This window comes from Sturnira hondurensis, unplaced genomic scaffold (assembly GCF_014824575.4).
Source record: "Sturnira hondurensis isolate 20B ecotype Veracruz unplaced genomic scaffold, ASM1482457v3 Scaffold0022910, whole genome shotgun sequence".
Classification (NCBI taxonomy): Eukaryota; Metazoa; Chordata; class Mammalia; order Chiroptera; family Phyllostomidae; genus Sturnira; species Sturnira hondurensis.
Window position 1 is genome coordinate 10251164 of NW_028095541.1, and position 13342 is coordinate 10264505.

General features: G+C 37.0%; 1 protein-coding gene across 1 annotated transcript in view; it reads right to left on the reverse strand.

The window, feature by feature from the left end:
* The window catches only part of USPL1 (ubiquitin specific peptidase like 1), a 30065-nt gene extending 16897 nt beyond the window's left edge, over nt 1-13168 (reverse strand). The window contains exons 1-5 of the mRNA XM_037037058.1: nt 13020-13168; nt 9912-10077; nt 9256-9384; nt 5899-6547; nt 3124-3237 (exon numbers count right to left, since the gene is read on the reverse strand). Coding sequence (XP_036892953.1) covers nt 3124-3237; nt 5899-6547; nt 9256-9384; nt 9912-10010 — 991 coding nt within the window. The 5' untranslated portion in view covers nt 10011-10077; nt 13020-13168. The remainder of the gene's footprint in view (nt 1-3123; nt 3238-5898; nt 6548-9255; nt 9385-9911; nt 10078-13019) is intronic.
* Nucleotides 13169-13342: the final 174 nt, after the last annotated feature.

The following is a 13342-nucleotide window of genomic DNA, read 5'->3' on the forward strand; positions in this document are numbered from 1 at the left end:
TATGAGTTTCTAATTAGTTCTCAGCCTTTACATACTTTACTGTAACTAAAAATTAATTGAAAAAGTAAATAATTTACATTTTATAACAACAACATAAAATCTTTAGGTCTAAAAATACATAAAGTTCACAATGAATCAAAATATGAAAGAACTCAAAAAAGTTGATTGAATACTGATCATTTTAAGTAGTTTATATAGCTCCTGAACTCATTTCAAGTATTTTACCTGAGTATAAATTTTAGTAGTATGAAGTATAAAGCATGCTCCTAGAGAACACAATACCAATAACTAATTCCAATTTTTATAACCTCCTGCTTAAGTGGTTTCTTTGCCTCTGGTAACCTAACCCCAACTCCTAACCATGGATCTTCATGATACAAACCTGTCAGTGACTCTTTGATGTCTAGCAATTCATGTTTTCTCTTCTGTTAATTGTTCATTAATGTCTTCTAGCCACACTTCTATTAGGTTGTTGGTCTATTTTTTAAAAGCTGATATACAAGTGTTCTTTATAAGATATGCTGGATATTGCTTCTTTGCTTTAAATGTTAATGTAATCATATCTACCAATCTTTTATACCTTATTTAAGAAATTCTTCCCCAACGTGTGATAAAATATTAAACTATATTTTCTTTTAACTTTACAACTGTTTTTCATGTTTAGGTCTTTAAATATGCTGTCTCTTTCTGATCATGGTGTCAAATAGAAATCCAATTCTGCCCATGTATCAGACACCAACTGACGCCTTTCCTTTCCCCAGTACCTGCATTACCACCTGTCAGACTATGAAGCAACCGAAGGGGAGGATCCTAACCTGGACGACACTGTTCTATTTGGCCTATCTATCTTTACGTGGTACACTATACTAAGGCTGCATTACTGTTTCAATTTACTCAAAAATAAGTAGAAACCATTAACAATATTAGCTTTTTCTTAAATAAAAAGAATATGGACCTCAGAAGGGACGAAAACACTAAACTCAAGATAGTAGTTACCTTTGTGGGGAGGTAAGGAAGAACTGGGGATGGGTAAAAGGGGGCCTCGTTTGTATTGTAATGTTATATTTCTTAAACTGTAGGGAGGGGAAGGCAGAAAGGATAGTTTGCAATGTGTTTTTTGAAAACAATAATCAAAATGGTCAAGTGGCTGATGCTAAAAATTTAAGCAAAATATCAGTGTGAGTACAGATTCTACATCTCTGCCTTTAGTACTTTAAAATACACATTAATACTCCAAATGAGAACACACATGCTAAGATTTTACAGTGCTCTCTGAGGCAAAGATTAGACTCCATTAGTAAGATCTTTAGCTCTAATACAGCACCAGCACTGCTGAATGAATGAGTAGCAGGAACAATAACGAGAGGGGTCCTATTGTATTAGGAAAGCTGAGTGCTCACCTAATTGCTATGACTACATAAATAATCATTTAAAAATCCCTTTTTTATTACAAGGAAAACCAGGCCCAAGGTGGCAGTGAGCAAGTTTCAACTTTGTTCCATACGTAATTATCAGGGGTGAGGGTGGTAATTCGGACTGAGAGAGAAGCCACTCTCTAATTCAACTGGGCCCTGGAGCCTGGAGCCTGGACCCTGACTAACACATCTCAGATCATGCTTGGAGGGAAATGCTCCAAAGTGCAATACAGGAGCCCCTCAAGTCTACATGCTGGTGATCTTATGAAAAAGACTCCTTGAAATGGTGTCCACTCAATGGATTGGTACTTGGGATGAGGAAGGAAGTTGACGACTAGGAGCCTGGGGAAAGTTTTTAGGGTGACAGAATGTTCTATACCCTCATTGTGGTAATGGTTAAACAACTATATACATTTTAAATGGTTTTACTATATGTTCATCATAGTTTGATAAAAAGAAAAAAAAAGAATATTCATCACATATGAGATCTCACCGAATGATAAATTTAAAAAGCCCTTTAGAAAATCTGTTTATTATTATAACAGAGTAAACTTGTATCTGTGGGAGTTCATGAAAAACAAGATAGTAAAACTAGGGTACAAAACTGTGAACCAAGGAGATACTACCACGCCAAAAAAAAGCACTGCTTCAGATACAGTATCTAGTTCAGATAAATAACTGCCACTTGCTGAGAGAAAAACTTAAAGGTAATGATATTTTATACAATTTAATCATGAATACCATATATTCTGCTTCTACAATGAAATATTAAGAAGAGTTAATACAAGGATAAATAGAAATATAACAGACATCCCCCTCAAACACAAACAAAGCAATCATTACAGCTCCCTTCTGCAATACTAAAAACATTTTAAAACATTCAGCGACCTAGTGCCCTTGCTCCACACTGCTCCCAGAGACCAAAAGCCAATAGAGGACAAAGCGGGTCTCATTCTTGTGCCCTATTTTAAAGGTAAGAAAGTGTCCCCAAAGGGCCATCAGTATACTCTTCCTCATAGCCCCCTGGCAAAACTGTCCTACCTGTCCATTTCTACACCAATCACTGGCAGCTGAAGTAGAATTACTCTGGTTTAGACCACAGATTGTCAACCCTGTCCACCCTCCGTAAGAATCACAGAGGAGCTTCTAAAATTCCTGATCCCTGAGCTCCATCCTGAGATTCTTATTTAATGGGCCCTAGCATTATTGTTTACTTTTAAATCCCTTAGGTGCATTTTCAGAGGGACTACTCTACTGCGGGAAAGACTGAAAAAGCCACCAGAGTACTCAAGTATTCAACTGTCTGTGGGACTACCATCCACTCTGGGGTTAACACAGCCAGCATCCTTTACAAGGGGTGTCCAATCTGCAGCTCACAGGCTGCATACAGCCTAGGATGGCTGTGAATTTACTTAAAACTTATGAAATTTTATTTGTGATTGCATGTTACAATTTACTTAACATGTGGCCTAAGACAATTCTTCTTCCAGTGTAGCACAGAGACACCAAAAGGTCGGATATCTCTGCTCAGATGGACCAGCTCTGCCCACCAACGATTTAACTGGTGGTCAATTCCTAAATGAAACCACCTAGATTCTCTCCCCTAAGAATCTGGATCACTTAAATAAAGCCGTATTACCTTTCCTTGTGATCTTAGTATTTCTTTATGGTAGATGAGTTCTACAGTTAAATTACACAAATTACTTACCTAATGTGCATCCAAGCTGAGGCTGAAGCCTGATAAAAATGTTATTTCTGACTTCATTCAGACTGGTCTCTATCTTTGCAAATATTTCTGAAGTAAGATTTTTATAATCTCCATCTAAAAATAAAGTATAGAATGTTATCAATTTCTCATCAATCTGTATCTTTAAAAAAAATTAAGACACTGCCAAGAATGAAAGTTTATAGGACAATAAATTTTGCAGAGACAAAATGCAAAACACAAAATTTTCTTAATACTTCCTCCCTTCTCTGTAGTATATCATAAATATCCTGATGATTTAAAGTAATTCAGCTAAAATAGGCATAAGTACAACTGAATTACAAAAACTGCAATTATTCTGTAAAAAATGATTAAAATATAAAAACAAAATCAATTTAATATTTAAATCAAAATTTGAACAAGAAGTACAATCTTCTGTAACAATCAACAGAACGATCATCACCTACTCAGTACTGGGATTTCTGTAATAATAGAAAGCAGGAAGAGAGAGAAGACAAAAGCAAAAATGCTTGTGAAAAAGCAATCTCAAAGAAAGTCAAATTGAAACAAAATATTTCTTACCTAACAAAATCATAATTTTTTTAAATGTTTGTACCCAGAAGTGATTAGATGCTCTGGGATATTTTCTTCTTCACTCCATTCGTGAAAATGGAATTGTATGCTGACATAATCCTTTAGAAAGACATTCAGAAAGAATCTTTATATTCCTATTTTAATATCCCTTCTAGGATATACTCAGCAATGGAGTCAAAGGATATATAGATACTTGTTGTCATGGTATTTATTCCTCATAGCAAAAAATGGCAAGCAGCTTCAATGGTTACCAATGGGGAAACAATGGATAAGATGTATATAAAAGATTACATGCAAAGTCAACTTAATAAACGTCAGGATTCTTACACTAACTAACCAGAAACCAAGACCCAAAAAGGCCTAATAATTGAAATAGTGTGGCCCTGGTTCAGGGACAGATGAAATGACCAAGAGAACAAAACTGAGTTAAGAAACAGCCACACAGACACATGGATGTTATCAGTTGAGACAGAAAGTAGGGCTAGAAAAACTGGCTACATGTTGGAAAAAATGTGTCCTTACCACATACCATACACAAAAATTAACTCCAGCAGAACTAAACATTTCAATATCAAAAGTAAAACTATGAGTTTTCAGTGAAAGTACAGGAGCGTGACTTTGTAATTTGGAGGAAAGATTTGTTTTAAAAGCCACATTACTACCTACAAAAGAAAAAGACAGTAACTTCTGTCATCTAAAGCCATCATTTAAAAAGTAAACAATACAAGGCTGGCTGGGTAGCTCAGTTGGTTACACATCCTGATATGTATGCCAAGTGTGCAGGTTAGATCCTGGGAAAGGGCACATACAAGAATCAACCAATGAATGCATAAACCAGCTAATGAATGCAACCAATGAATGCATAAACAAATCAATGTTTCTCTATCTCTCTCAAAAAATCAACCAACAAATTAAAAGAATAGAAAAGTAACCACACAAGATAAAAACTAGGAGGTTTAAATTGGGAGATTTGGCAACACATACTTGATATAAAAAGAGCAACAAAAACATAATTACTCATACAAACCAGTAAGAACATGAAAAAAGAACTAATATGGATAAGACACAAACAGGCATTTGCCAAAAGAAGGAGTGTACACATGAAGAGCTACAGAACCTCTTTAAAATCTAGAGAAGGCAAACCAAAGCCACAGACCATTTTACATCATTCAAGTAGCAAAATCTTAAAGTCTGAAAATAACCAAGGGAGAATATATGGGTCAGGAAGATCTTGCATACCCTAATGGGAGTACTGAGAGGCAAAAACATTGGAAAACAACTCACAATTCATCAAATTATAAACTGAACTCAGAGCCCATGATCTGGCGATTCATTTCTACTGTACAGTCAAGGGCAATGCTATTTGTATCCCAGGAGACATGCCTGAGAAGTCACAGCATAAGTATTTATAAGGGCAGAAAAGCCCAATGACAGATGAATAAAGAAATACATTGATACGTTTAGAAAATGGGAATATTCTATAGCAATGAATATCAATGAAGTACAGATACAAGCAGCTTCATAGATAAATCTTAATGAAATGAAAAAGGTCCCAGAAAACATACTGTACATCCTTTGCTTAGAGTTGAAAACCAGACAACATACTGTTTAGACCTACATATGAGGGGAAAACTATTAAGAAGGAATAAAACATTTCAGGATGATGATTAACTTTGGACAGAGATGAAGGATGACATGGGGACGAACACACAGGTAGATGTCAGTTACCAGGAATATTTTTAATTTGGGGTTGGGAGGTAGGGTTATGGGTATCCTATTTCACAGAAACTAAAACAAATAATATTTCCCTCATGTGAAGAGAGATTTGGAAGGAGTTGCCGAATTGTGGGTAATTTGTATTTACTTCTTTACTCTGCGTTAAGGCAATTTAAAAACTTAAAACTTTACTTTGATGGGTTCTATGATGACCACCATTACCCTGATGGCTAAGATACACCACAACCTCTTTTACAATGTTTACTCAGTTTTTTAAAAAGATGCCTTTTAGACTGTCAAGATAATGCAACTTGTGTTACCTCAAGCTTTATGACCCTCCCTCAGCTCCTTGCTCCCATGTCTCCATGTAAAACAGACGCTACTGATTGCGTCTTTCCACCTGCTGTGAGGCAAAACTCAACCTTAATTTATTCACAAATTAAAGAGAAATATAATATTATTACCAACCTTTAACTGCATCCAAGTGACTGGTGTGCAGAAGCTTACTGGCTTGATTATACTTTGTGAACAACTGTGAGAACACAGACTCCTCTTTAGGGCACAGATTGGTCATCACCACCTTTTTAACCACTTCCAAGTGCACCAACGCTGACAGGATACAGTCTAACCAACAGAGAGCATAAGAATTTTTCCATTGAACACATGATGTCTGGCAAAATGGTGTACGTCTGCTCTCTGGCAGCATTTCCAGTTCAGATGTGCCTCCTTCATTTTGAGGAGCAGTCTCTCCAGTTCCAAAAACACCCACTGTAGCAGCATCTTCTTCTTCAGCAGCCACATCAACAACAGCAGCTTCCAAAATCTCCTCCTGTCCCAAGAAATCGGTGGTCCTACATGGACGCTGCTCACCACTGTGCAGTAAGTCCAGTAAATCTGATGAGGTTTTGTCATATGCTTCTCCATTATGTTTGCTGTTCAAAACTCGTTCATCATCAATAACGTTATGACTTTTATTTTTCTTGTAATTTGCTACAGAAGATAAATCTTTAGAGTTGGTTTCCAAGAGCTTTCTTTTTTGAGGCTTTTTTGGAGTGTGATGATTTTCCAAATCGGAAGAAATTAAGTTAAGTGACCTACAGCCCAAAGGATAGATGCACTAAGAAGAAAAAATAAAATGTTTACAGAAATTTAAACAAGCTCAAATTTTACTTTACTATAAGTCATGAAAGAAATGTATAAAATTTTAGCTTTAATTCACATGAGAGGGTATATTATCAATCTAAATTTGAAATAACTAGGGATAACAACTATTTAATCAGAAATTTGGTCCCCCAAAAGAGTAATTTTTCTTAGTCAATAATTTAATCTGAATTATATACTAGAGTAAGCTAACAAGGAAAACATACATCCTTCTGCCTTAATAAAAAGCTAATGTCAAGTGAATTAAAAAATTTCAACAGTGTAAAGAAACATTTTATGATGTATGTTATTCTTTTTGGGACAGGTACACTGTGTAACCCTAAAAATTACAAAAGTATTTTCAAATAGAAAAAGTCACATGAAATAATTTCTGCTTCTTAATTTTGAAATGACTATCAATCTGAGAGTACACAGCACATCAACCTTACATCCTCACTAGGTTTTATGTTCAAATTGGCTGAATTTTAACAACTTTAATTTCAGCCAAATATCAACAGTGTAAACAAACCACTAAAAACCAATTAAGTTTACCTAAATTTGAAAGCCAGCAAAATATTTTACAAGGCAAATTCAAGAAATATATATTCTATGTGCCCTCATTTAAAATATGCTGCCTTCAACAGACTAATGGTTGACAGAGGGGAGTAAGGTTGGGTGAAAAGGGCGAAGGGATTGAGAAGTACAAACTGTGGGTCTTCCCAGCCTCCACGCTTAGGAATTTATACCTGCAACTTCCCCTACCCAAGGAGCTCGTTCCTCTTCATCTCCTTCAGGTCTTTGCTCAAATGTCACTTTCTCACTGAAGAGTTCACCACACTATTTAAAACTGCGATCTCTCTAGTCCCTGAAACTCAGTCCCTGTGGCTTTTTCTCCACAGCACTTTTCATCACCTCACGCACAAAAAACAAACTTTACTTGTTTTCATCCCCACTCTAGAATATAACATTTTTCAGAGCAAGAAAATTTTGTTTTACTCACTGTATCCTAGTATACTGAAATAGCATCACCATGGTGATGCTCCAGAAACTATTTATTGAATATATGCAAAAAGAATTTATTCCTAATGGTAAGGATGCCTAGGATTTTCCTCAAGTTGTACCCAGCAAAGTATCTATCACCAATAGCATGATTTAGTCTAGCACAGGAGTGTCAAACTCATTTTCACCAGGGGCCGTATCAGCCTCACAGTTGCCTTCAAAGGGCGGAATGGAATTTTAGGACTGTACAAATGCAATGCTTCTTAAGTAGCGGCAAGGAGCCCAGCACTGACACCGGGTAGGAACAAGTGCTGGGCCCGATAAAACAAGGTGTCTTGTGTTTGCCACCTGTGGTCTAGTATTTTCCAAACTTGGTTAATCATCAGACTTGCCCTCAAATCATCAGACTTTGCCACAGAAATGCAAAATTCTGGGTCAATTCTACTTTTATCAGCATTTGGGAGTGAGACCTTTAAAAATTTAAAAAGCACTCCAGGCGATTCTGATGAACTGCTAGCTTACTTGGAATATAGTATCTGAAATTAGTATTGGCTGGTGTGGCTCAATTGGAGCGTCATCCCTTAACCAAAAGGTTGCAGGTTCAATTCCCAGTCAGGTCAAATACCTAGGCTGTGGGTTTGACACCCTGGTCTGGGCATGTGCGACCCCTGGTGTACAGGAGGCAAACTGATCAATGCTGCTCTATCACATCAATGTTTCTTTCTCTCTCTTCCTCTCTACTTAAAAGCAATGGAAAAATGTCCTCAGGTAAGGATGGAAAAAATAAAGTATCTGAAATTAGAAGAGTGTTTTCCAATCATAGCTCCGCATAGCTCTACAGTTCCTAAATTCTCCACATCTGTTTTCTTATTCACAAAATGGTAACACCTACAGGAACACCTATCTTGCAAAAAAATAGGTGTTCCTATTTCCTAATGTTGAGAATTAAATGTGTATATAACAGTTTCATAACTGTCAAGTACAATAAAACATAGAGTATTATGGAGTTTAATGAGCTCCTATATAAAAGTTTGTAGTACAGACATAAACTACTATAATTAATCCTTAAAGATATTTAGAACCTTAAGTATATATAACACAGAGATTAATAACTTTTCCAATACATTCCAAAGTTAATAAACCAAAGAGAAGAGAGATTAACTAATATACACCAACAGCTAACAAGGGCCAACCAACAAGGTTAAAAAAAAATCCATCTTGAAATGTATTTTTTTCCTCACAAGTCTAATGACAATAAAAATAAACATATCCTTGCAATAACTTAGGAAACCAGGAGGAAAAACAGAAAATATTTTTAAAATTATACTAGACAGATCTAGAAACTCTGATTATGAGTATTTAAAATATAGTCTAAAAAACACAAAATAAGTACAAATCAAACACTTAAGAAAGCAAAAGGCTAAAACCTCGATACTATCTAAAATTAATACTTGCCCTGGCTGGTGTAGCTCAGTGGATTGAGCATGGGCTGCGAACCAAACGGTCACCAGTTTGATTCCCAGTCAGGGCACATGCCTGGGTTGCATGCAGGCCAGGTCCCCAGTGGGGGCCACGTGAAAAACAACCCCACATTGATGTTTCTCTCTCTCTTTCTCCCTCCCTTTTCCTCTCTCTAAAAATAAATAAATAAAATCTTTAAAAAATAAAATTAAATTAATACTTTACCTGCAGATCCTCACACAAATAGATAGATTCTTGAAAACTAATCCGGTAAGTCCTTAAAGCTTTTAATTTTCCCTTCTCTCTACAAGCAGGGCAATACCCATCTGATGGGATGTTAGCAAAATCATAATTCTAAAAGAGAAATGAAGTAAATTAAAACACAGACATTATTAGATTGTGCCAAATTACAAAAGAGCTAAATGGAAAAGCAACCAGAAAAGAATTACGACTTTCACTTAGAAGTCTCCTGGCAAGCTATTTTTAGTATGGGAAATTAAAAAATGCAATAGGCTTAAATACAGATATTATTCCACAAAGAATATACTGTAGTTTAAAGTATTAAAATTTAAGTGTTAAAGATAACATCAGTTTTATTTTCAAGAAAAAAAAGTAATGTAAACTGCCAGGGAAAATGCATGTTCCATATTTTCAAAGAATGGTAAACCATAAGGTCTGCGTTTTATTTCTATTTTCACATATTAATAAAACACAGAGAGGTAAATAAATGAAAACAATCTTTCGCCAATACTGTAAGATTTCCGTGGAAGATGATAGATACATTTATAAGTTAATGGGTAAAATTAAAATCAAATTAAGTCTCAAAAGTAGGAGGAAAAACACCCAACTCTGCACTGAGGCAAAAAAATAGGTTCACTAACTTTTCCCAAATACCCCACCATGTGGAGTGAAGATACCCCTACATCAGTCCCTGGTCCAATCACTGGCAAACCATTTCCAGTCTTCGAGGAATCCATCATTCCGAGTCATTGGCTAATATATTTCACTTGAAACATGTCAATATCACTAACGATTTTTCAATGAACCCTGGAAAAAAAAAGTCAATAGACAATTAAATAAAAATCCTATTTCATTTGAAATAGAGCTTTGGTATTTTACAAGATGTGTATATATTAAGTATATTTTGAGAACTATATGTCTTAGGATAAACATATTCTGAGACTGTAACCTTGAACTGAAAAAAGATCTAAATATACTTATAAATCTAACAACTTTGTGGGGAGAGAGTAGAGACTGGCAATAGGACTGGTTTTCAAGGACTCATTTCTAAGCAAATTTATTAAAATTTGTAATAGAGGTAAGTATTATTTAAAGTCATTTTTATTAACCAGATTTAAAGTTTATGCACAATTCAAAACAAATGTCAGCACTATGCTAAGGAAGTACTTTAAAAACCTCAGATCCATGTGCCAATACTTGACAGGGATCGAAGAACTCCACACATTCCTAGTGCTTCACTGACTAAGAATGATGCTACTTTTTGAATGCTGCCAACAAGACACTATTACACATTAAAATGACATCTACCAGAACAAAAAATATAAACACTGTTACAGTACAAATTACACACGTTAACAAGCCTATTCTGAGTATAGTCCATTGGCCTGGTATCACACTCAGGAAAGTGAAAATCATGAGATTAGAGCACAGTGTTAGAAAAGTGATTGTTAAAAGTAGTATAGATATGGATTTAAAATATAGGAAAACCAGAGACAGGAGACCTATAAGTAGAGTAAGTCACCACTTAGTAGGGCTGTGGTAAAATAATTTCAAGTAAAAGTGTTTCCCAAACCTAAGAAATCATGATTCTATAACAGCCATCTCCTGAGAAGTTGCAGTTCATAGGTTCACTTGAAAAACTAGTTATGTGTCCTGGCTGGTGTGACTCAGTGGATTGAGCACCAGACTTCGAACCAAAGAGTCACGGGTTTGATTCCCAGTCAGGGCACATGCCTGGGTTGTCAGCCAGGTCCCCAGTGGGGGGTGCACAAGAGGCAACCACACATTGATGTTTTTCTCCCTCTCTTCCCCTTTTTCTAAAAATATATAAAATCTTAAAAAAAAAAAAAAGAAAAGCTAGTTTTGCTATTCTGTTCCAGCTGTATACCCTTTACACACTTTCAAGCCACGGAATAATTTAAAAAATAAATTAAAATGCTTTTTGAAACTGTCAGTGAATCTCAATTTCCTATTCCTCAAGAAATTATCAATAAGGCAAGGTTTCTCAACTACAACAAATATTCTTTGTTGTGAATATTGTGCTTTACACTGTATGTGATGTTTAGTAAAATCTATGACCTCTACTTACCCCTAGTTTTGACAATCAAAAATGTCTCCTGGGAGGCAAAACGGAGAACCACCGCCAAAAGGTTAAAAACAATTTAGTGCTTAATTTTTTTTTCTTTTTAAGCTCACACACGACAACTTACCATCTCTGGCTGGTTCTATTTATAATCTGCCTACGAAAGTGAGCGATATAGAAAAAAATCAAACTTCTACGGTTTCAGAGTAGTTAAAGGATGGGGCTTTACACCTCCAAGTCTGGTTGCAGCAATTTCTTTGTAAAACTGGTTGTTTTAAGAAGTACATGCACTAACGTGTAAAATGTTTAGCATCTGATACACAGTAAATTTTAACTGCTATATACTTGGTACTAATTTTATACTTCACTCTAGAAAATATGAAATCCATCTTGTATCATTCTCAAAAGAAAAACAGGTAATCTCTGTATCTTGAATAAACTGCTTTTAACAATAATTTCCATTTGCTACAGGGATCAGGAAAACTCTTCCAGGGATTCTCCCCTGGAAGAATCTGCTCCCCTAACCCACCACTACTTCAATGAGAAAAGCCACCAAAGGTAGATTGGTGGTTGAAGTCCTAAATATACAGAATGCCCGCTCCCTCAAGGAAAATTCACTTAATAAGATAACAGAAGTGGGCTATTCAGGTATTCCAAATACAATTTATTTTGTCTTCTCTTAAAAAATAACCAGCTTCTCTCTTGTATCTCATTTTTATTTTGGCATGTCCATCCTTCAAAACACATAAAGTAGAAAATGTTAGTGGTTCTCTTTCACTTTCCACTTCTTCACGCAGAAGTCACCAGTTATGTGGACAGTTATTTTGGAAGTGTCTCAAGTCCCTACCTCTTTCCACGACATCCTACCCCTTATCACTGGCAAAGTGATGCTTCTATAAAACAAGTCTGTTTGACCCTGTCCAGCTTAAGATCAGTTCTTAATACCAACCTGATTATTGTCCAAACAGTGCACTATTTTCAGTGCAGTGACCTGAAAATAGTACTATGACCTAAAATAAATGTCACTGAATTGTCACCTCACAGTATGATCCCCTACTCTTCACCCTCCCCCAGCATCTTTCTTCTGACGCCCCCTTTTTCATTACTTCTGTAAGCCACTGATACTCCAGAAGCCGGAGCGTGAATTACTAACCCCGTATGGACCCACAGTCCGCGTGCAAAGTGTGAAACCCCAAAGAACGAACAGTTCCAAGAGAAGCATCATACGAATTTTGAGCTTGCCCAGCAAGTGCAAAAGTGAAGCCACAACAGATCTGAAGCGGAGGAATGGGACTGGCTTTCGCGCCCAAACCTAGGCTGTAGGCTACGACCCACAGAGACCAGTTTCAAACCCCAACACTGGAAACCCCATTTTTTTTCAGTAAACGCGCTGGGTTCCGTAAACCCTCCCCAACTACACGCTCTTCGCAAGAGGGGAGAGTAACTCTGGTTTCTCTTCAGCATTTACCTCTCTGAGCCCAAACAAACGTAAATCTACATCCCCCGCCTATACACCCTATTCCTCAACCCCTCCCACAGGAACCTTGTCCCCGCCCTTCCCTCTCCCAGCTCAGCCCATCCTTTCGGCGTACACATTACTCCACAGATCAACCCGCTTCTCTCCCCTTTTCTTAGTTCGAGAGCTGGAAGACACCTTCTCCCTTACCCGCGGCAGGTACTCTTCTTCGCACGGGTTCGAGTCGAACTCCAGTTCCACCGCACACTGCAACGTTCACTCTACGTTCAACCTCAGCCTGCTCCTCCCTCACTGACCTCCCCGCTAAGCTAGCAGCTTCCGACTTGAGTCCGCGGTAAAGAAGTTCCCCTTCCTACTCGCGTGGGGCCAGAAAAGATTAGGCACGTCCGTAAGCGTGGCGGAAGGCGATGACGGGAGCACTTCCGCTACGTTTCCGCAGAGATGTGCCGTTTGCCTGGCTTTCGCAGCCGCAGTTTCCCTCGGGACGACGACTGGGGGCGGGGCCGGTGGGT